General features: G+C 50.4%; 1 protein-coding gene across 1 annotated transcript; it reads left to right on the top strand.

Annotated features, from left to right (window-relative positions):
* Positions 1 to 2,021: 2,021 nt before the first annotated feature.
* On the top strand, positions 2,022 to 22,335 carry TMPRSS3 (transmembrane serine protease 3). The gene is made up of 12 exons (NM_001192926.1): positions 2,022 to 2,115; positions 7,225 to 7,335; positions 8,174 to 8,290; positions 8,671 to 8,794; positions 11,686 to 11,811; positions 13,473 to 13,516; positions 14,091 to 14,256; positions 14,949 to 15,118; positions 17,135 to 17,230; positions 18,311 to 18,453; positions 19,092 to 19,244; positions 22,318 to 22,335. Exons 1-12 carry the CDS (start codon positions 2,022 to 2,024, stop codon positions 22,333 to 22,335), a joined length of 1,362 nt encoding a protein of 453 aa, NP_001179855.1.
* Positions 22,336 to 23,516: the final 1,181 nt, after the last annotated feature.

The following is a 23,516-nucleotide window of genomic DNA, read 5'->3' as shown; positions in this document are numbered from 1 at the left end:
TTCCATCTAGCTCACATTCTCCCCAGCCTTCCAAAGGGGCTCCTAGTCCCCAGCCCACAGCAGCAGGGCTCTGTGGTTACACATAGTTGAGCTGTATTGTGTGCGGGAGCCTCTTGGGAGGCAGAGGCCCCTGCAGAATGGAGCCAGAAAGTGTCTGCACTGTGCTGACCGCGGGTCCCTTGTTTTTTGTCTGCAGAGCGGCTGCAAGTCTAAACCTAGGCTCAGGCATGCAGGGCATGCAGGGGGCTAGAAACACCCACCAAGGCATATCCCTGCCCCCTGGGTGAGCTTGCTCAGCATCGGGCAGGACCTCTCAGTTCTTTTAAATAAAAGGGGTGCCTATGACCCAAAGCCTCTCGGATGAAAAGTGTCTGAAAAGGTTGCTCACTTACTAATTAAAGGTGAGCCACGCTTTCCCCTCCTGGTTTCTGCAGTCAACTCCCAGTGGCTACCTGATAGTCGCTGCCAGGTAGGGTTACACAGAGGCCCGCGATCTTGTCATTTGCTGCGATGATTGAGTCGACAAGGCTGAGTGACTCCGTGGAAATATTTCCCGGTTGGACTAAGCTGTTGGCGGCCTGCTTACCATCGCACTTGCATTTATAATGAAAAAGGAAGCTATTTCTGCTTTGAAGGATGGCGGCTCCAGAAATGGTGAGTGAAGTGGGTGGGTGGAGAGAAGGTGATTCTAAAAGTTGACTTCTCAACATTTCTCAATGGAAACCTCCCAACCATGGCCCTTTGGGAAGGGACTCCCTTACCTAGGTTCCCGGTTTCAGAAAGCATTTTGCTGTTGATTCTTATGCTTGTTCTAAAGTTGGGCTGTGGAATTTGCCATAAGCTGATGGCAAGCAGCATGTATCAGCAAGCATCAAAGTAAAAAATGTTGAGTGTGAATTGATTAGTTTCCTAAGATACAGTTTGAAGCTACCCTTGCAATGGAAATGAAATAAACGTTTTTCATGTGTAGCTCTTAAACTCTGAAGACAGAGTTTAAGTGGCTTGATAGCTCCCTTTTGAATTTCAAATGTTACAAGTAAACGGAAAATAACAATGGGTGATCTACATATCTATGTTTATATGACTGTTGGAATGTTCTAGGTTTTAGCTCTTTGCAGAAGCAGCTTCCTGGGGAACTCATGCCTGAGTCCTGGGAGAGTAAGCTGGAATTTCGTTGGGAACATTAGGCCCCTTCCTTGCCCCCTCCATCCTTCTTTGAGTTACTGGAAATGACTTCCAAAGGTTTCTCACCTGTCCAGCTTCGCGACAAGTGGAATTCTTTTGGTGGGAACAGAGCCCCAGTGTAGCTTTGGTGCAAGCCTATGGTCAGTGCCCAGCCACTCCTCCCTTTGCGAGGGAAGGGGGGCCTGGGCACCCAGAGGCCAAGGATACTCCCATCCTTAATTAGGTCAAGCCTGTGCGAGCCAGGAAAGGGTTGTGTTTATGGGAAGCTCCAAATACTGGGGATGACCGTCCCTTCCCTGGTGCTGTCTGCATTTTAGGGACACGGACATCATGTAAGTATCAAAACTTATGACTACGGTATGTGTTATCACCTGTGCAGGCAAAAGGTCAAGTTTATAGGGGATGAAAGACAGGAGGAAAGTGTTTGAAAGTAATTTATCTTCTGAAAAATTACGGCACACTGACTTCTAAATTATAAACCGGCATATCTCTAACGACGTGCTATTCAATTGAGCTGAAAATTGGTTGAGCAAACTGGGAAAATCATGTTTGGAAGAATTATGTTCATAGTTTTTTGCTCTCTCTCGACGTTTCTCTGTTATCTGCTGGGGCTCAGAAAAAAAAAAAAAAAAGATGCATTCTCCCCGGACAAATAGTTTTGATTTATCGGGACCAAGTGCGTTTTATGTGGATTGTCAGATTTCAAAGATTTCTCTCAACAAAGATTCTTTTGATGTGAATACTTTAAATAGAGAAGCAAGTACTCTCTGCTCTTTCCCGAGAAGGAGGTGGAGGTGGAGGTGGAGCCCGGCCTCCGAGGTCCTGAAATAGTCACGATGGGGGAGAACGACCCGCCTGCTGCTGAAGCCCCCTTCTCCTTCAGATCACTTTTCGGCCTTGACGATTTGAAAATAAGTCCTGTTGTACCAGGTAAGCGGGACCAGGTGTGATGTCTGCCCCCACCTCACCCCCCAGATATGGATGATCCATGTGGCTGAAGGTCCCTTGTAGAAATATCTCCCCAGGAGTCCTCACATCCACAGGCCACTTCCTCGGGTTTGCAGAATCCCAGAGGGAAGGAGCATTAAAAAGGCCTTCACTTTGTTCAGGCCTCTTTGAACAACTCCCTGGAGACAATTGGTTTTTTTCTGGATGGAAGTTTTCAGAAATTGAGGCTCCAATTTCTCCTGGGAAGTTAGGGGTCAGATCCTGGCCAGGAAATCTCTGAGATCTCCAGGAAGTCCTGACAATCAGTGGTCACCAGCCCCTCCAGAAAACTTAAAATAAGCTGGGTCCCCTGAAGGTGTCAGATGCCTAGATTAAAATTCAACAGCAAGTGACGGAGTTGCTTCTAGCAACTAAAGGAAGGGAAGTTGGTTTTGTAAATGGGTCATAAACGCTTGGGCAAATGGTGGGCTCCTTAATACCTGGTTAGGATCCTTTTGGCAAGAACCTATCAGAACTTGTCACAGGAATCTGAGGCTCCTGGTCCCGGATGTGGTCAGGAAGACTGAACTGGGGGCTAAGCAGAGTGACATGTGGGGGCTCTGCTGAGGTTCCAGAAAGCACAGTGTAGGGGGCTGTCATATGATTCCTTCTAAACCACTTGGACAATTGATGTAAATGAATGTGAGGTGGGAGAAGAGGTGTGTAAGGGAAAAGATACACAATTTAAACACTTTTCAAAAATTAGCATTGGTGCAAATTAAAGAAAAAAGTGCCCTGCAATCACCTGGCCACCAACATTTAGCTGGGTTTTCTATCTTCTTTATTTTCTCTGTGTCCTTGTCTATAAGTACATGCTCATCTACAGCGCAGAGAGAGACATGTATTGTTCCTTGTATTTTCTTGGTTTTATAAACACGCCGCCCCCTTTTTTAAAATAGGATTACAACTTTGCATCAAGTAGATGTATAATCTACATGGCCATTTGGCATCATTTGACATATAATTGTTGCTAGTACTGTATAATATATATCATATGAAAACCAATAGCAGTTTACATATTCTTTTCTGCTCATTTTTGAAAATTTCTCCGTGATTAATTCCTAGTTTCAGGAAAGAGTAAAAACTTTTAAAAACTTTTCTTTTAAAATAAGTCAATGCATTGTTCATGATAGAAATTTAGAAAATACAGTTAATCAAAAAGATTTTTTGAAATGACCCACAATTTTATACTCTTACTCAGAGATAACACTATATCATTTTTTAGGTTTTCTTGCCTTTTTCCTATCCTATCAACATATCTGTGTTTCCCTTTGAAAGTGACATATAAAGGGAGAACCCAGAGACATTTTGGGTTTGGTTCCAGACCACTTAATTCACCAATTAAGCAAATATTATAATTGAGTCATATTACTTTTTTGATTTCCCCATACATGTAAAAGTCAAACTTATTCTCTACTGTAGTCTATTCAGTGTGCAACAGCATTATGTATAAAAACAATGTACATAATACCTAGTTAAAACTTGAGTTTTAGCTTAATTAAACAGTTAACTTATTTCTAAATAATATTAGCCATTATCTGTTGCTACAAACCTTCAATTTATGAAAACTGCAATATTGGCTGGAAAAGAGTGATAAAATGAGGTCTGCTCATGCTATTTGTAAAATTTTGAAGCTTTTTTGAAACTTAAAAATATCATGTTCATATTTCCATGGCATTAAGTAATTAATAGCCTTTTAAGGTTGTCCAACAATGGCTCCTGGGCCAAATCTGGCCCATCGTCTGTTTTTATAAATTAAGGTTTATTGGAGCACAGACATCCATTTATTCACATTTTGTCTGGCTTCTGTCTACAGAGTTGAGGAATGGTGAGAGGGACCCATATGGCCCGTAAAGTTGAAAACATTTAAATTGGGTCCTTCACAAAAAAGTTTGCCGAGTCCTCTTCTTTATCATTTTAAGCATTTCTATACCACTTGCTATTTCACCAGCTCCTTTTTGGGGGTACTTAGGCTATTTTCATGTGTCCATGTATCAATATTATCAAGGTCATGCCTTTAAGTGTACTTGTTTGTAGAGATTTGTGTACATCTCTGATGACTTTTTAGAATAAATTCCTAGAAGTGAAATTAATAGGTCAAATATTCTATCCATTTTTAAGCTTTTTAATGCGAAATGAAAGTCACTTAGTCGTGTCTCTTTGTGACCCCACGAACTATACAGTCATGGAATTCTCCAGACCAGAATACTGGAATGGGTAGCCTTTCTCTTCTCCAGGGATCTTCCCAATCGAGGGATCGAACCAGGCTGGCTGCATTGCAGGTGGATTCTTTACCAGCTGAGCCACCAGGGAAGCCCAAGAATACTGGAGTGGGTAGCCTGTTCCTTCTCCAGCAGGGTCTTGTGCATTGCAGGCGGATTCTTTGCCAATACATATTTCCAGTTTGACTTTCCAAAAGTTTACACAAATTATACTCCTATTGACTGTTAAGTGGAGACCTATTTCTTTTCGCCTGGACTTCAGCCGGAATAATACTAATAATAATACACTGCAAAGTTGATACACAATTATGTCTAATATGCTTTTTATTTCTTTCTATTTCTGAAGAGATTGAAGGGTCTTTTGTGCTTGTTTGTCATTTGCATTCCTTCTTTGGAGAGATACTATGCTTTTGCTTTTTATTCCAAGCTTGCCCTCAAAGACAGCAAGGAGGAAGGGGGGCCAGGACGGGGCCCACAGGGCATGCGGCTGAGGAGCTGTAAAGGGGCAAACGTGAGCTGATACAAAAGTTCTAACCAAAGGAAAATCTTTGGATCTACAGGGGCTTCCCTGATAGCTCAGTTGGTAAAGAATCCTCCTGCAATGCAGGAGACCCCAGTTCGATTCCTGGTTTGGGGAGATCTGCTGGAGAAGGGGAAAAGCTACCCACTCCAGTAATCTGGCCTCAAGAACTAGTCCATGGGATCACAGAGAGTCAGACAGGACTGAGCATCTTTCACTTTCTTTGGGGCTTCCCTGATAGCTTAGTTGGTAAAGAATCCACCTGCAATGCAGGAGACTCTGGTTTGATTCCTGGGTTGGGAAGATCCCCTGGGGAAGGGATAGGCTACCCACTCTAGTGTTCTTGGGCTTCCCTTGTGGCTCAGCTGGTAAAGAATCCACCTGCAATGTGGCCAACCTGGGTTCGATCCCTGGGTTGGGAAGATCCCTGGAGAAGGGAAAGGCTACCCACTCCAGTATTCTGGCCTGGAGAATTCCATGGGGTCACAAAGAGTCAGACACGACTGAATGACTTGCACTTGAATCTACAGTAAGGGCTTACTTCCTAAATCTCCCTCTTAGCTACAGAACAGTTAGGAGGATGAGCGGCCATTCAGGGCTCCCGCTGAGTTTTAAGTGAGACTGGAGAGTGGGCATCTCAGTGGGGAGACTGACTGGTTTGGGGCAGGCCTCCTGGGCAGGGAAGGTAGAAGGGAGGAGTCTGCTTTGCTGACAGTGAATTGGTCATCCTGGAAAGAACTGGTCTCTGACCCTGAGATAAAACCGCCTTCATTATCCTGAAACAATCCATCCGTCCATCCATGTGCCCATCCCTCCCTTCTTCCCTCCCTCCCTTCAATCTACTAACATTTATTGAGGACTGCAGTGTGGCCACTGCTGTTCTGGGTGCTGAGAGTGCAGCCTGGAACATGCCACCTGCTCCTCCATCCAAGGCTAAACAAGGGCCGTGCCAGTGGTTCCTCCACCCTGCTCTGCACCCTTGGCACTAAGCCTAGTGTGCTTCTCTCGTCCCCTCATTCTTCTCTCCCCCCACCCGCCCCGTGCCCTTTTCTTCTTTACACTTTTCTCCTTTTCTATTATTTCTTCACTCCTTCTCATTTTTGTTTCCCAATTCTCTTCTGTTTTGGACAACTTGGAATGCTACTGATCATTTTACAACCACAGTCTTTATTGCCAGAGGGGGCTTCCCTGGTGGCTCAGATGGTAAAGAATTTTCAATACAGGAGATGCGAGTTTGATCCCTGGGTTGGGAAGATCCCTTGGAGAAGGGAATGGTTACCCACTCCAGTATTCTTGCCTGGAGAATCCCATGGACAGAGGAGCCTGGTGGGCTACAGTCCACGAGGTCACAGACAGTTGGACAGGACTGAGCAACTTTCACTTTCTTCGCTTCAAGTTGTGAGTTTCCAAGCACAGGCAGGGGGACTCTCCAAGAGATGGTCTGGAATGAAGGCCATCAGTGTCTGCACCCGTGACTGGTGGAGAATGACCTGCATGCCATCTGGTGACCCTTTCAAAAGTCCCTGCTCTTCCTCTCCTGAGAGCACCCTGTTTGGATTTTACATGTTGCCCTCTTCTGTAGGAGAGGTGGGGTCCTACCTCCCCTCTGTATTCGTTTCCTAGGGCGACCAACACCACAGACTCCATGGCTTAAAACAGCAGAAATCTATTACCTCCTCATCTGGAGGTTAGAAGTCTGAAACCAAGGTGATGACAGGGCATTACTCCCTCCAACACCTGCAGGGAAATCCTTCCTTGCCTCTTAGATTATGGGGGTTGTTGATAATCATGCCTTCCTTGGCTTATAGATGAGTCACCCCAGTCTCTGCTTTCGTCTTCACCTGGCGTTCTGCCCGTGTCTTTTCACATCATCTTCCCTTTTCGTGTATTGGTCTGTGTCTGAATTTCCCCTGTTTATAAGGATGCCAATCATTTTCAATTAAAGCCCATATTGATGACCTTGTTTTAATTTGATCATCTCTGTAAAGACTCTATGTCCAAATAAGATGATATTCTGAGGTATGAGGGGTTGAGCATAAACATGTCAACATGTCAGGGGGACACAGTTAAACCCATCAGATCATCCCCAAGTGGAGAATGAATAGAACTGGGTTGGAGTCAGGGAGCATAGGGCTCAAATTTTAGAGAACGTGCCCCTGGTAGGCCGTCACTCCCCTGAGTCAGCTTTCTTCGGCTGGAACATTCTCTGCATTGAGGACAGGCGGAGGAATAGTTAAATTTTGTTTTCTTTCATTCAAATTTGTAGTGCCATGGCCTTTTGCTCTTCCCTCCCCACTTTTTGGTTTCTAGATGCCGATGAGGTGGCTGCCCAGATCCTGTCTCTGCTGCCATTGAAGTTCTTTCCCATCATCGTCATTGGGATAATTGCATTGATATTAGCGCTGGCCATCGGTTTGGGCAGTGAGTACCATCCATTATTTAGTAGCTTCTCAAATACTTGTTAAGCATTTAGACTCTCATAAGGTCCCCTTTCCTCCCAGGGCCACTGCACAGCCTGAGGCAAACACTCTCTGGGTTTGCTGATTTGAGCTTTATTTGCCTGCAGGACTCTGGAGGGCCCCAGTCAGAGCCTTTGGCCATGCTGGAGGCTTTGTCACTAAGGAGCCTGCCTTGTTAGATGTGTCCAAAGGCAGCTGATGAAACTGAACCCACAGGCAGGAGCGGGTGGGAGCCGGTGGAGGAGACAAGGAGGCCATTCATGCTGGGCCAAGCCAGGTTTCAAATAAGGTGCAAGCAGCTTTGGAGAAAGTGCATCATTTGAATGGTCTCTAATAGGGAACAACTTCTCATTTACTCCTCAAATAAGGAGCTCTCAGATCAGTTTAACTCTCCACGTGCTCGCCATTGGGGTCCACAGTTCCCTCATTTCTCACCCAGGGTCAGAGATGACAGGAGGTAGACTGGAGGCCAGGGTCCACCCTCAGGGCTTCTTGCTCAACTGGCTCAGCCAGTCAGCCGCAGCCATGCACTTTCTCTGTTGACCTTGAGTCTCCAGAGTCTAAATTCATCTTGAGTTGTGGCTTGACGCCACTTAGGGAGACACAGCCGGGGGCAGCTGCCCCACCCTCTGGAATCCAGAAGAGAAACTGGGCTGAGGGGAACAGGTTACTGGCAGGGCTGCCGTTTCAATGCAGCTTTTATGACTCTGGAGCAAGTTCAAGGCTGTGTGGCAGGTGCATGGTTGTCTGTGGGGCACACTGAAGCAGCCCTTCCTTGACACCCCCTCTCCTTTCCTCAGTCCACTTTGACTGCTCCGGGAAGTACAAGTGCCGGTCGTCTTTTAAGTGTATTGAGCTGACGGCTCGATGCGACGGGGTGTCAGACTGCAGAGACGGGGAGGATGAGTACCGATGTGGTAAAGTCATGCCTTTTCACTGTAGAAGCAGGAGGACTTCAGTTAAATTCGGCCTTGACCTTCCTCATCTGTGAAATGGGTCCAAGGCAACACCATTCTCAAGACCTGGGACCCAACTGGCACTCACCCCAGGAGACTCTGGGCTGGGTGTTAAGGGAGGGCCTTATATGGACCTTAAATTAAGTTGGGGGGACTCCTTAAGCAATTGGAAGAGACTCAGGTCCAGATGATAAGAACTGTGGCTGCCCTGTGGGGGTGGGATGCTGGTCAGGGGAAGGTCAGACTCAGCACAGGAGGATCTGGGCTGGCTTCAGAGAAACTCTGCCGGGTCTCAGGGCCCTTCGGGGCACTAACAACCTGTCTTCCTGTGTGCCGGCCAGTCCGTGTGAGTGGCCAGAACGCTGTGCTCCAGGTGTTCACGGCTGCCACCTGGAGGACCGTGTGCGCGGAGGACTGGAAGAGTCACCATGCGACTGTCGCCTGTGCCCAGCTTGGGTTTCCAAGGTAATTCAGAGCATCCAGCGGTAGGCTGGACACAAGCAGCGGTCACGAGGTGGGCAGACAGCTGCTGTTTATCTGAGCACCCACAGGGCACCTCAATATCCTCATGGCAACCTCACGATGTCTGACATCACCGGTGCATGCGCAAACCAAGGTCCTGACACACAAAGGGGCATGGCATGTTTGGAGGCATCTCAGGCGAGGATCCTAGGTGCAAGCATTCAGTAAAGAGCTTCAGAGCTGAAGACCGAACCCCCGGTTCCTCTGACCACAGTTGCAGGGAAGCTTCCAGTCACCACCCTGCTTGGTCCCACTTCCCAAGGAACCCCAGAGAGTTAAGTTTGAGAAGTCAGTAATTTAATGGAAGTCTAATCATTTAAAACAATTGTTTAGCACTAACTAGGAAAAAGAACTCTTGTAGTAAAATCTCTGCATTTCAGCCGTCTGTGTTGCCCATGTGACTTTTCGCACTGGGTCGACATATTTTAGCCCTGATGCAGCCCCTCTCCTCTCCTGGCTTCTTCCTTTAGACTCCCAAGCAGCTGCCCAGGACATTTCTCTTGCTCCCCTTTGCTCCGGATTCTCAGGATTAAAAGCATGCGGGCTCTGAGTGCTCATACTACCCACAGAACGTGAACATCCCTGTTTATACCCAAGGAAATGGGCATCAAAACCTCAGTGCTCTGAATCCAGGGACCCTGGACTTGCAAAATGTGAAGTATCGTATTCTTAGGTCCTTCCTCCCAAACCGGTGAAACCTGCCCTCCAGCCTGTATCCCTGAGACCCGCCTCCTCTTCTCCAGCAATGACCTGAATTCAGGAATCAGCTGCACTTCTAGGCCCATGACGATAGCAAATCACTCCCACAATTGCCCTCAGAAATGACACAGGCTCAACTCCTCGTAGACTTGGAGGAAGCTTGCACGCCACACACACACATACATACATACACACTGCAAACACACCATGCAATTCTTACACACTACACACACCACACACACACTGCAAACACACCATACTCACAGACTACACACCATGCATATATCACATCACGCAACACCGTATCTCTCTCTCTCACACACACACACACACACACACACTCGCACCAATTACCCAGATATACACACAAGCCGCACCACCATGGCTCACAGCTGAAAGCTTCCCTTGGACATTTCTGCTCCTGGGTAGGTGGTTTCTTGGCCTCACTAGGGGGCGTCCCTTCCTCTTCCCTTCTGCCTCCCCTGCCTCTCCCTCTTGGAATATTTCCCCTTCTGGAATCCTTGACCTCCTCTCCATCAAGCAGAAGGGCCCAGTGACCCCCCTCCCTGGCTCCAACACTTCCTGGCCCCCTCATTCCTTTGCTCACGCCTCCCCATCTGCCGGGATGGTCATTCCCTGCTCCCTCTCAGGGTAAGTCCAGTGGATGCGAGATTCTGGGCTATCACCTCAGCAGTGTCCTTTTTTCTTCCCTCTAAACTTACTCTTTGCTTCCCTATCTCTTGCTCCAGTTTTAAGATTTATTCTGTATCCATTCTTGTTTATTCTACTTCTCTATTGAAAGCCCTCCTTTGATCCCTGTGTACTACAGCATCTGTGTCAGAGGTCTGTGGTAAAAAGAAAAGATGGACTGACAACTCAGATTGCTGCTGCTGCTGCTAAGTCGCTTCAGTCGTGTCCGACTCTGTGCGACCCCATAGACGGCAGCCCACCAGGCTCCGCCATCCCTGGGATTCTCCAGGCAAGAACGCTGGAGTGGGTTGCCGTTTCCTTCTCCAGACAACTCAGATTGCCTGGGTCCAAATCCCAGTGCACGCGCAGCCCTGTCATGTGACTGGGCCTCAGAATTAAGGCTAATAATAGTACCCGCTTTAGAGGGTCGCTGTGAGGCTCAAGTATCTGAGTGCTTCAGAGCCAGCCTGGACCACAGGGACACCCTGTAAGACTCGGTCATGGCTATTGTTACCACTGAGACTTTGACGATTTGTGGGATTCCAGTAGCAGCCTTTGGGATCCCTTTGCGTCATCCCTACTGCCCCACCTGTAGCCCAGTCCACCTGCACTGGGACCTCCATCTCGGTGACGACTGGCTCTTTCACCTGGCACCTGCTGTATCAGTGGGTTGAGCAATACCTGGGGAGGCTGGGAGGGTCAGTGCCACGGCCTTGATTACATTTTCCTCCAAACCAAACCCGGCTGGACTTTGCATCCCGTGCCTGCCGCCTGCCCCACCCCTCTGCATTTACAGCGACCTGATGAAGTCCTGTGTGATAAGTTGGTGAGTTCAAGAGTGAAGCAACTCAGCAACTTTGTCTTTTGCTTGTTCCACGTCCTGCTATGTCATAACTCTTCCAACACCTGGTCTGAAAAAAATTATGTCCTCTTCATCATTCTCCATTGGCCCTTCAAACATTGACTTGTCCTGGAGCCCCACAAAGCGCTCTGTCTACTGCCCATCTCTCTGTAACGGGAGCCCCACCAGCACTGGGCAGCCTGGGAAAATCTTCCATTCCTACCTGGGTTTCTCAGCAACCCCATTTTGGTGCCCACCTGAAAACACCCCAATGAGTTCCATGTTCTGTCCCTTCTGGGACTTGCTTTAGGCAGCATCAAGGCGGGGTCCACCTAGCTACATCAGGAAGTAGTCCTCTCTCCCATGTGCCTGGAGCCAGGGGTGGGTGAATGGGCTTCAGGGAGGGGGCTGTCCCAGACTCTTCCAGGTCTGAAATGCCTTGCTAGGTTGGCAGAAGGAAGCCACTGATGGTTTAGGAGCACACCAGGACCTTCCCTCCCCCCCACACAGTGTGATACCTCTGACACTATGGCTTGAGCCCAGGGTGATTTGGGGCACAGAGGGAATTTCTCAGGTCAGGTCTGCATTTCCAATGTGCTTGCAGCTACGTGAGTTCAGACACCCTCAGAGTGGATTCTCTCGAAGAGCAGTTTCGAGAGGACTTCGTGTCCATCAATCACCTCTTGCCAGACGACAAAGTGACTGCTTTACACCACTCGGTGTACACGAGGTTAGTGCCAGCTGGTGCTGGGTCCACTCTGTCTAGTCATGCACTGAGTTTGAGCATGAGGTTGTGTTCTCCAAGTGCAGGTTGAGGGCTTGGCCAGTTTGGTTAGATAGGGTGGACACACCAGGCTGGAGTACAGGAACTTAACCCCAAACCAGGCAGATACAGCCCAGCAGAGAAACGGAGGAAGGGTGATGAAGTGGTCACCTGATGCAGGTAAGTGCGGTACTGGCTGGGCACACAGTGGGCACTGCAGATGTGTTTAGGAAAAGAAGGCAGGGAAGGAAGGAGGGGAAATATTAGAAAGAAAGGAATTAAGAAAGAAAGGTAACTTTATTTACAAAGTACTTTAATGTTCACCATTTGTATTAAATGTTTCTCCAAATAACTTGTAAGTCAGTCAGTCAGTCCGTCGCTCAGTCGTGTCGGGCTCCTTGTGACCCCGTGGACTGCAGCCTGCCAGGTTCCTCTGTCCATGGGATTTCCCAGGCTAGAATACTGGGGAGGGTAGCCATTTCCTCCTCCAGGAGATCTTCTAAGGAAGGTGAAATGCTGCTGCTGCTGCTGCTGCTAAGTCGCTTCAGTCGTGTCCGACTCTGTGCGACCCCATAGACGGCAGCCCACTGGGCTCCCCCATCCCTGGGATTCTCCAGGCAAGAACACTAGGGTGGGTTGCCATTTCCTTCTCCAGTGCATGAAAGTGAAAAGTGAAAGTGAAGTCGCTCAGTCCTGTCTGACTCCTTGCGACCCCATGGACTGCAGCCTGCCAGGTTCCTCTGTCCATGGGATTTCCCAGGCTAGAATACTGGGGAGGGTAGCCATTTCTTTCTCCAGGAGATCTCTAAGGAAGGTGAAATGAGGTATCCATAAATGACAGGCGCCTGAAGCTTAGAGGGGTCACCTGCCTGTGCAAGGAGGTCCACAGGCTTTCTGAACCCACATTCCATACTCTTCCTGATTTCTTGGACCAAACCCCAAGAGGAGTATACCCTTTGCTCCAGGAAACAATAGTCTTCAGCCTGCCGTCGTGGAGTTGACAATCGCCCCCCTGGACCCACATGCAGTTTTCAGGGACAGTTCATTTCTTGGGTCCTAAAACCCTGGGCTGGTGACATCAGCTTTTTCTTGCATGATTGAATGACAGGCCTGGGCTCTAGAGGCAGGAATTTACAGAGGGTTCGCAGGGTGGGTTTTCCTGTCTGACATGCGTGTGTCCCCGGCTGCAAGGATTTGGTGCCAGAGGAGCCTGTCACACCATCCCATGGACATTCTGTGTCCCGCAGGGGCCAGTGAAGTACATCGGGGTAAAATGGACAAGCAAATGATACCAGTATATGTTTATCTAATATAGCTCTTTATATGTCTCTTATCGTTAGCTATACAAAGCCTGGAAATACTCAACAGTGGTCACACATACACCATACTTCACTGTGGTCACCGGTTGTTAATGACTTGGTTGTTTTTTAATAGACTAAAAATTGAAATCTGTATTCAAGAGTGGGGGAATAGAGTTTATTTATTTATTTATTTTAACCCAAGATTTAAGTTAAAAAAAAAGTGTTTGGTTCCCAGGCCTCGGGTGTGTGAGTGCTAAGACGCTTCAGTGGTACCTGACTCTTTGAGGCCTAGGGTGTTTCATTAAACACACTCTTTTTCCATTTTAGGGAGGGATGTACCTCGGGCCACGTGGTTACCTTGAAGTGCTCAGGTGAGAGTTGCAGGACTGCAGAGAGGAACAGATGGAAGCCCTGGCTCACAGGCTCCTGTCCCCTCTGCTTGGACCACTCTGCCATCAGGCCCTTCCTCCTGGGTGCCAGGTGGGAGCTCTGTGACCCCACCTGCCAGGTCAGGGGAGGCAGCCTGGAGAGACTCCTCAGCAGCAGACAGGACCACAGTGCACAGAGTTCTGTCGCTCCGTGGTGACTGCAACAGCCTGACTCACCCTTCCCCTCCCCCCACCAGAAAGTGGGCACAGCCTGCTCTGTCCAACCCCTCAGCCCTAGCCTGGGCAGGAGCCCCCTGTCCCTGGCAGGGGGCTCTTGTTGCAGGGCTGGAGCTGAAGAAGTCAGCCCCTGCATTCATGAGGCTCCCCGGCTCCTGGAGCGCTGTCACCATCCTGGGGACATGAGTGTCATGGGGAGGTCGATGCTAGCTCCGAGCTCTTTGCTCCAATGGGCTGTGCCCACTGCACCCCACAGCACCCTACCCATCCCCCGTCTCAGGCAACCTGCCCCCTCCCCTCCCCTGAGGCACCCGCCCCACCGCTCCCTCTCCCTCTGCAGCCTGCGGTCTGAGGACGGGCTCCAGCCCCCGCATCGTGGGTGGAAACACATCCTCGCTGGCTCAGTGGCCCTGGCAGGCCAGCCTGCAGTTCCAGGGCTACCACTTGTGCGGAGGGTCCGTCATCACCCCACTGTGGGTTGTCACAGCTGCCCACTGTGTTTATGAGTGAGTTCTCCTGACCTCCTGGTGGGGGGCATTCTCATCTCCCACAGACCCCCGTCCAGTACAGGCCACATGGGGACAAGGCTGATTTGGGTGGTCAGCAGCAAGGCAGGTCAAGAAAGCGTGAAACAGACCATATCGTCACAAGGTCATGTCCACAGACCATCCTCACTGTGGATTCAGCTCCGTCAGCTAGGTGGGATTGGTGACTCCAGGATCATTTTAAGGACCTTCAGCTCTTACAGAAAAGATAGAAAGAGGGGAAGGAAACTCTCATGTTTAGGAAACCCAGCAATGCAAATCCCCTAGACCTCCTCGTAGCTCATTCCCATGGACCATGTTGTGACTGAGAGAGAGAGGGGTGCGGGGTGGGCGGGGTCTCCCCAGAGCAATCTCTGTTAGGGGGTTTGGCGTGGAAGAAAACCACAGAAAATACTTCCAAACACAGTAGCAAGTGTCCGTGTTATTTCCACCTGCCTCTATTTCGATTTCTGATGGAGAATGGGCCATTATGGAAAGATGAGCTCATTTCTCAAATGCCCAGAGGTGCAGAGATCAAGGCCTGTCTAGGGGACACACGGGTGGATCTGCGCTTCTGCAGGGCTTGTGCGGGCACCTCCTGCCACCTCCTTAGCACTGGCTCTCGGGAGACTTGTGATCTGTGGGTGAAAGTGCTTGGGGCTGTCTCATTTCAGTCTCTACCTCCCCAAGTCCTGGACCATCCAGGTGGGCCTTGTTTCCCTGCTAGACAGTCCAGCCCCCTCCCATCTGGTGGAAAAAATCATCTACCACAGCAAGTACAAGCCGAAGAGATTGGGCAATGACATCGCCCTCATGAAGCTGGCCGGGCCTGTCACTTTCAATGGTACGTCCGGGATCTGTCTTTTTCCTGCTATCATTGTTTCAGGAGAATCTGAATTGCCTGTTGAAGCATGTTGATGAAGGCTGCCTTACAATTTCCACTAGGTAATTCCAATGTCTAGTCCTATGTCCAGATTCATTTCTGTGTTGATTGTTCTCAGCTGATCGTCTCTTTGCATTAAACTTGTGATTTTCCTGGTTCTTGGTATGAGGAGAAATTTTTAATCACATCCTGGGCATTTGGGCCAGCATGTTAGGAGACAGACATCTTCAGTTTTAACAGACGGTCACCCTGTTCAAGTTTACTGTGAGGTCTTGGTCTACTTTTGTGGGTTGTGGTTCTGATGACTGTTTGACGTCAGAGGCTCTGTGGCTCTAGTTTGGCCAACTTGGTTTGCCTGGGGCCACTGAGGTCTCACCTGAGCTACTTTCTTTCAGTTAGTGCCTCTTGGAGATTAAAGGGGTTTCCCCAGACCAGGCCACCTGGTACCTGTGGGTGGTAGAAGGGGGTCTTAGGTCCCTGGGGACAAAGAACTTTTCCTTGTTTGGTGCTTATTTTGGTGAGGTGCTCTGCCAGTGCCACACACAAGCCTGGTATCTTGACCTTGGCTGAGGAAGGGAAGGCCTCCCAGGCTGGCCAGCTGGCTGGGGTGGGATCTTCTCTGTGGCCCTTTCTGTATAAACTGGAAGATACTGGGCATCTCCAACTCCTGGAAATACTCAGAAATATTCTCTCACAACCAGCTGCTGAGTCCAGCAGCTCTGTTTACCCATGGAAATGTCAAGTCCTAATGATTGGAGGTTTCAAAAACACCAGAAAAGTCACCCAGGACAGAATTCTCCAGCTGTTTGCCATTATGACAGAGCACATGAGCCTCTGCCTAAATCAGGAAAAGCCCCCTTCTTCTTCCCAAGGACTAGAGCAGCTTGGAGATCAGGTAGAGTATAACAAACATGGCCCTTGCTGGAGCAGAAACCTGGCTCAGGACCAACAGTAGGTTGGAGCCTGTAGAGTCATCAACGCATTTATCACACAGCACACAGAATTCTCTATGCGTCACACTCTGAGACAAATATTTCTAGAAAAACAAAGAGAAGTTGTAATGGTGGTGTTCCTTTGCTAATTATGATTAATGATCCTTGGTTATAAAAAAATGAGGTGCCAACACTTGCACTTTGATAAAACTGAAAATGAGTGCCCTTGTCCTTTCTCCACCTTTCCATTTTTGTCCTACCTGGAAAGCTTAGTTCGTATCTCAGAATGTGGTCATGTGAAGGACCTGTGACAGCTTCTGGTGGAGGGCTTATGTGATACAGCCCCCATGGACAGGCAGGCTCATTGCCTCCAGATGTGTCAGGAGGGATGGGAAGATTCACAGAGCGATGTTCCATAAAGCAGTGTGCCCACAGTCTAGACCAGGAGTGGGCAGACTAGGGCCCATGGGTTGAATTGGACCTTCTGCCTCCTTTTAAATAAAGTTTTATTGACACATGGCCCACCCTGTTCACCACTGCCTGTGGCTGCTTTAACGCTACAATGGCAGAGGTAAGGGTTGAAATGGAGACCACATGGCTTACAAAGCCTAAAATGTATACTATTTTCCTCTTTACAGAAAATATGTTGACCTCTGGTCTAGACTCACTCACGTTGCCATGGTCTATGGTTGACCTGTGGTCTAAACTCACCCATGTTACCTTGGTCTTGGGTTGAGTTGACCTGTGGTCCAGACTCATCCGTGTTGCCTTGGTCTTGGGTTGAGTTGACCTCTGGTTTAGATTTACTCTCATGTTGCCATGGTCTACGGTTGACCTGTGGTCTAGACTCACCCATGTTGCCATGGTCTAGGGTTGTTTTAGGGCTCTGGTGGGGGAGAGGTCCCCAATCTGAGCACATGACCAGGGACCTGACCTTTTTCTGGGAGACACCCCCACCGCCAGCCCCGAGAGGCAGACACCAAGTGGCGGCTTTCTCAGACGGCAGCTTCCTTGGCCTAAGCTCTCTTGTTTCCTCTCCAAACAGAGATGACCCAACCAGTCTGTTTGCCCAACTCCGAAGAGAACTTTCCTGATGGAAAATTGTGCTGGACATCAGGCTGGGGGGCCACAGAGGATGGAGGTCAGTGGTCTGAGATCCAGATTCTGCATCCAGTGTGCCCAGAACCAAGAGGCCCGGGTGCCTGCTCCCTATTGGTGTCCCAGTGTAACATCCCGCTGACATGTCATGGTCAGGAGGGAGCACAAACCCTCAGTCGGACGCTGAGACCTGAGAGGAGGGAGAGGCGGGGTGTACCCTGTGGTGAGCCCATAAGATGTGAAGGTCACAGTCTACAAACACGTGGAGTTAGAGGGGGTCCGTCCCTCTGGGTGAGGAGGGTGAGGCTGAACCACTGCAGATATGTTGTTACTTTCTGGTCGCTGCTGCAACACATGACCCCAAACTTAGAGGCTTAAAGCAACTCTCTGGACCACCTCACAGTTATGGCGTTCGAAGTTGTAAATCAATGTGTCTGGGTGGGGGCTGCCATCCTCCCCGAGGCTCTGGGGGAAGATCTGTGCCCCTCTTTCTAGCCTCTGGGGCCCCCACATCTCTTGCTCCTGCTCCTCCTCCCCCTTTGCCGCCAGCAGCACGGTGTCCCCCAGTCTCTCTCTCCTCTCTGACTTCTGCTTCTTCCATCATCACATCTCCTTCTCTAGCCCTTCGAAGGACCCTTGGGATTACATTTAAGGTCCACCCACCCAGGTGTCCCCATCTCAAGGTCTTATCACATCCGCAAAGGCCCTTCTGCCACAGAAGGTGGCAGGGCCCCAGGTTGGAGGGTTGGGGCCTGGAGGACACGTTTCTGCTGACCACCCCCAGGCTCTACCCCAAGGCTGTGTGTGGGACCTCACGAGCCTCAGTTTCCTTCTGTTACCTGGGTTCAGGGAACTAAATGGGCTGGTGTAGTCGAGTGCTTGGTCTAGGATGGGCCCTGGGGGAGGGGTACCTGCTGGCTGTGGTTGCCCCATCTTCCCACACTGGCGACCTTAGGGAAATGAGTGGCTGTGGGATGAAGCAGGGTCTCCCCCAGCCCACCCACTAGGGGACAGAGCTCTAAGGCTGTCTACTGTCAGGCTGCCCCACCCCCAGGCAGTCATCTGAGCCCCTGGTGGGGCCCCCTCACTGCACAGACCCCCCCATCCCCTTGCTCTGACCCAGGTGATGCCTCCCCGGTCCTCAACCATGCGGCCGTGCCTCTCATCTCCAACAAGGTCTGCAACCACAGGGATGTGTACGGTGGCATCATCTCCCCATCCATGCTCTGCGCTGGCTACCTGAAGGGTGGTGTGGACAGCTGCCAGGTAGGGGCACCCAGTGACGTCTGGGGGCCACGCCGTGGGCAAGGTGACCCAGCCCTCAGGACAGACTACCGTCAGCACGTCCCTATGACCGACTGAAAAGCAAATTTACAGGGTGTGGGAAGAAGTTTGCTCAAGATATTGTTCCCTTTCCTGTCTGGCCAGGCCCGTGTTTACTCAACGCTCCCCTCTGCCTGGGTGCTGGGCGGAGGTGGCGAGGAGGGTCTCAGAGTTTCCAGGGGGTCCAAAAGGGCAGAGGGCAGGGGAAACCTGTGAATCTAGCCTGCACAGCCACAGTGGACGAGACTCCAACACTGCCTGGTTCAGCTGAAGCCCCTGGCCAGGCAGATCCTCCCTCTGAAAGCACCCCTCTGCTCCCCGTGCTGCCTTGACTTTGTGGGTTCAGGACTCTGAGCCCTGGCAGGGAGACAGCTGGAGGGGGACCATCCCCAAAGGACGAGGACCTCACCCTCAGGAGGGCAAATCAGTTCCAGAAGGGCAGTGGGGGAGGTGGTGGATGCAGCTCCATCCACGTGCTGTATTTTGTGATACAGTGAAGCAGGGTCCTGTCATCAGGACAGGTGACACATGGTGGCAATGTCTGTTCGTGCCCTTGCCTTTGCTCTTTCCTTGCCATCCAGGGAGACAGCGGGGGTCCCCTGGTATGTCAGGAGCGGAGGGTGTGGAAGCTGGTGGGAGCCACCAGCTTTGGCATCGGCTGTGCCGAGGTGAACAAGCCTGGAGTCTACACACGCATCACTTCCTTCCTGGACTGGATTCACGAGCAGATGGAGGTGGGTGCAGCCCCCAAGCCCCCTGCAGCTCATGTCGGAGCCTATCATTCTAGCTCTAGCATCCTTTCTGTGGGCCCCCAGTCCTGCTATCTGGAGCCAGGAGGTGACTAATTAGTTATTAATTTGTCAAGCAGTGACTTTGTGCTCCTGGGTGTGAACTAGGCACGGCTAACCCCACGAGCAAGGCCCTGGCAGGGTGGGCCTGGTGGGCTGGACATACACAGGGCGAGTGTGGCTGGGACATGGAGGATCATGTACTTCTGCCAACTGGGGAAACAGGAGGGGCGACTGAGGACCAGCTCTGGGGGTGGAGACCAGTCAGGTGGGCACGTGCAGGCATGGAGACAGGTGGGAGTGGTCTGGACTGGAAGCCCTCAGTGCCCACTGGGGAGTTTGACTTTGGGGAAACCAGGATGGGACGGAGCATCTGGAATCAGGAGGGGTCTGGGTGGCTCTGTGCCTTGGGGGCCTCCCTACAGTGGGGGTGGGAGGAGGGAGACAGGTCAGTGAGGTTGGCTTAGCAGGACAAGGGTGGGCAGGAAGAGCCCTGGAGATGGAGGGAGGAAGAACAGAGCATCCAGGGACAGAAAATGCCCAGCTGACTCCAGGTCCTACCGCAATGGCTTAGCAAACATGGGGTGACACCCTCCCTAGCAGCAGAAACCTCAGCCTGGCCTTCCACCCTATGGGCATTCAGCCAACGTTTACCTACTCGATTGCCAGGCTGAGCCCCATATCAGGCCTTGGACCACTTTTAAAGAACTTTGGTTTTTGGTTTTGCTGGGGGTTTTTTGTTGTTGTTGATTGAGGCAAAATATACGCAATGTGAAGCTGACCATCCTAAAGTGCAAATCTGGCAGCATTCAGCCCATGAAGGATGTTGTGTTGCTGCTGCCTGACCTGTACCCAGAACATTTTCATTTCCTGGAAATGAGACTCCATGAAGCAGTCACTCTGTGTTGCCAGGATCTCGTCCTCTGGCAGCCAGTAATCTACTTTCTGTCCTGGGGGATCAAGACCTTTTAAAATGCTCTCTGATAGCTCAGTTGGTAAAGAATCCACCTGCAATGCAGGAGACCCTGGTTCAATTCCTGGGTTGGGAAGATCCCCTGGAGAAGGGAAAGGCTACCCACTCCAGTATTCTAACCTGGAGAATTCCATGGACTGTATAGTCCATGGGGTCTCAAACAGTCAGACATGACTGAGTGACCTTCACTTTCTTTTCATTTAAAGCAGCTGGCTAAGACGGCACCAAACTGCTCAAGTGCCTTGATGTCAATTTCCACTCCTTCTTCCTTGAATATTTGCCTTACATCAGGAGGGCAGGGCTGAGGCCCTGGGCCTGGGCCTGGTTAGAATTCCAGCCCTGCTGTTGTGTAGCTGTGTGCTATCAGCCCACTGCTGGGCAGCAGACAGGCTGCGGGGGAACCTGCTGGGGTGCTTTGGCTGTTAGCTTGCTGCCTGGCCCAGTGCTGAGGGCCATGCGGTACTCTTCAGCACAAAATTCAGCCGAAACCCATCACTCCCTCAGAAAACAGACATTTGAAAACGCAGCCTCCTCACTGCAGTGGCTGCAGACAGCCTGTGAACAGGACTAAAGGGGTTGAGAGCCATGTGGGGGATGGGGGAGGAGGGACCTGTGGGTGGGGAGTGGGAGGGTCACGTGGGCTGAGAGCCAAGTGGACAAGGGTGGGGCAGAGGACTCTTCCCATTCACCCAGGGAGCCTCAGAGGTGCACCCCCATGAGGGTGCTCGCGGGGTCAGAGGGTCTGTGTGACGAGGCTTGTCACAGCAGCAGGTTGAAGAAGCCTGGCTCAGTCCTGAGCTGGGCGGAGTGCAGGTCAGGCGCAGGGTTCCAAAATCACTGTGGGAGCTTCTGAAGGGAGGTGTCCTAATATCTCAGCCCATTTCCCTCAGCACTGCCCTGGCTATTGGCCCCTGGGATCATCTCCATATTACAGGTGATGGATCCTCATAAGCCCCCACCCAGGCTAATGAGGGGCAGAGCCTGAGTCTGCCCAGCTCCGAGAGCCCACCCCCACACTCGCCGCACAGCACAGTGATGAGTTCCAACCTGGGGTACAGAGCACCTCCCTCAGCTGCTTGCTAGCACTGAGGGTCCCAGCACCCGTTCCAGAGGTTCTCATCAGGCATCTGGTGGTTCAGATGCAGGAGGCTCCAGGGCGTGCTGGGGGAAGTGGGATGGTCAGAAAGGGCTCCCCTTCCCCCCAGAACTGGAGGAGCAGGCTCTTCTGGGCAGGTGGATGGCTCTCCTGAGGCCTGGGGAGCATATCAACCAGGGCTGCCCCGGGCCCTGAAGGCCTCTGTGAGTCACGTCCCCTCAAATGTCTCAGGGGACAACCCAGAAGATGCTTCCCTCCACGAGAGCTTTCCAGCAGGCCTGCCGTTTTAGTTGTTTCTTCTGAGCATCAGTGGGAGGGCCTTCCAGTAGCTCACATACCTCGAGGGGAATCAGCCCATCTTTTTTCTCTGATGCTAAAGGTTACTGCACCATTTTTCATCCACTAGTTTTCTCTCCCTACTGGGAGCTCGAATCATTGTTACAACTCAGAGCAGGACACAGGAACACTGATGCTAAGAGCTGGGAACTGTGGAAAAGTCTCAGGTTGGAGATGGAGAAGGTGGGGTGTGGCTGGTTGGAGGTGCACAGGGCAGGGAAACTATTTCACACTTACCTGGGGTCCACATGGAGCAGAGACCAATTTTATCCCCATTAATTGTGAACTTCTGATGCCCTCCTCAGGGCAAAATGCTGGTACTCATTTGATCTTGGGCTTCCCCAGTGGCTCAAGCAGTAAAGAATCCTCTGCAATGCAGGAGACACAAGGAGATGTGTGTTCAACCTGTGGGTGGGGAAGATCCCCTGGAGGAGGAAATGGTAACCCATTGTGGTATTTTTGCCTGAGAAATCCCATGGACCCTGGCAGGCCACAGTTCATGGGGTCGAAAAGAGTCAGACACGACTGGGCAAGCATTCACTCATGCTTTATCTTAATATTGGAGAGATGACTTGACATGATGAAAAAGGTAATACGTATGTTTTCATTTCTAGAGGGACCTGAAAACTTGACAAGTTAAAGGCAAGTTACCACCATGAGTTCCTGCCAAGATGGGGATATTCCTATCCTTCCATAGATTCTAACAGCAGAGCTGAATGAAGGAGCATCTTTTCATTCCTCCACATCTAGAACAATTTTCCTCTATGATCTCTGACGAGCCAGAGGGGCATCAGAATAAAATGATCCTGAACCTCCTTGCTGATCTTCCCAAGAACAGAAGCAGGAACACCTCCTAAGCACTACCTTTTCCCACTTTTCCATCTGGTTTCCTCCCTTGCAAAGCCCCTCAGCAAAGATATGCAGCCAGGACCTACAGGAGTGCTCTCAGTGTAGACACAGCTGTCCACACCTTTCATCCAGGTACCAGAACCAAACCGATTTTTTGTACCAGGATCTCCTTTGACACGTGGGAACTTATAGGTGATTATAGTTTTGTAGTCATTGGTCCTCGATGTATCATTATCTCTTGCTTCTGAAGGACATAGACTTTCATAGCAAGTTCATCACTCGGAGTTTATTGAATGAATCTTGATTGTTCATGTAAGCTTGATTCAAGAGGCTCAATTCCTTTGATCTGTTGGAACGGATTTATTGGGAGATCAGAATCATCCCCTATTACATCAAAGTAGTCAGAAGCAGAGTAAGAAAAGAAAGGAATAAGTCAGGACCACCTAACTCCCATACAATGTTACCGAAGGCCAACTAGACAGTTTCATGTCATTAAGACACTAGGGCTTCTCTACCTCTCCATATGGGCCTGTTAAATCTCCTGCACAGCTACAGGTTAGAGGCCCCTCCTGGTACCCACCCATCCTCTGAAGTCCCCATAACACATGCGTAACAGAGGAAGATTCCTTGGTAAGTAATCATTGTCCAGGGGTGCTTTATCACAAGTGACTTTGTTGGAGTATGAATCTGTTGCTTTGCCCTGAGGCAACCGTGGGAAAGATGGGTGAGTTCCAAGGAGATCAGAGATGGGTCCGGGTGCCTGGGGAAGGGCCAGCTCCAGGGAGCCTCCTGGGCCATGTGTTAGAGCAGGGTGGAGGAAGATATGGAGGGGGAGCTCAGGTAAACTGCTAGGATGCACTTCACTGCATCAGAGTTCCTGCACAGATCTCTCTGCATGTCAGAAAGCGACAAGACCATTTTTATTTTGAGTGTTTCTGCCCAGCTGTCTTTGAAAGTAATGGTA

This window comes from Bos taurus, chromosome 1, assembly GCF_002263795.3.
Source record: "Bos taurus isolate L1 Dominette 01449 registration number 42190680 breed Hereford chromosome 1, ARS-UCD2.0, whole genome shotgun sequence".
In the NCBI taxonomy this organism is placed as follows: Eukaryota; Metazoa; Chordata; class Mammalia; order Artiodactyla; family Bovidae; genus Bos; species Bos taurus.
The sequence above is the reverse complement of the archived record's forward strand: the minus strand, read 5'-3'. Positions and strand labels throughout refer to the sequence as shown.

Bases quoted from the DNA above. Each gene is read 5' to 3' on its own strand.
- TMPRSS3 (NM_001192926.1), top strand. From the start codon at position 2,022: ATGGGGGAGAACGACCCGCCTGCTGCTGAAGCCCCCTTCTCCTTCAGA. The intron at 13,517-14,090 runs GTGAGAGTTGCA...CTCCCTCTGCAG, and splicing joins GGTTACCTTGAAGTGCTCAG to CCTGCGGTCTGAGGACGGGC. The intron at 18,454-19,091 runs GTAGGGGCACCC...CTTGCCATCCAG, and splicing joins GTGGTGTGGACAGCTGCCAG to GGAGACAGCGGGGGTCCCCT.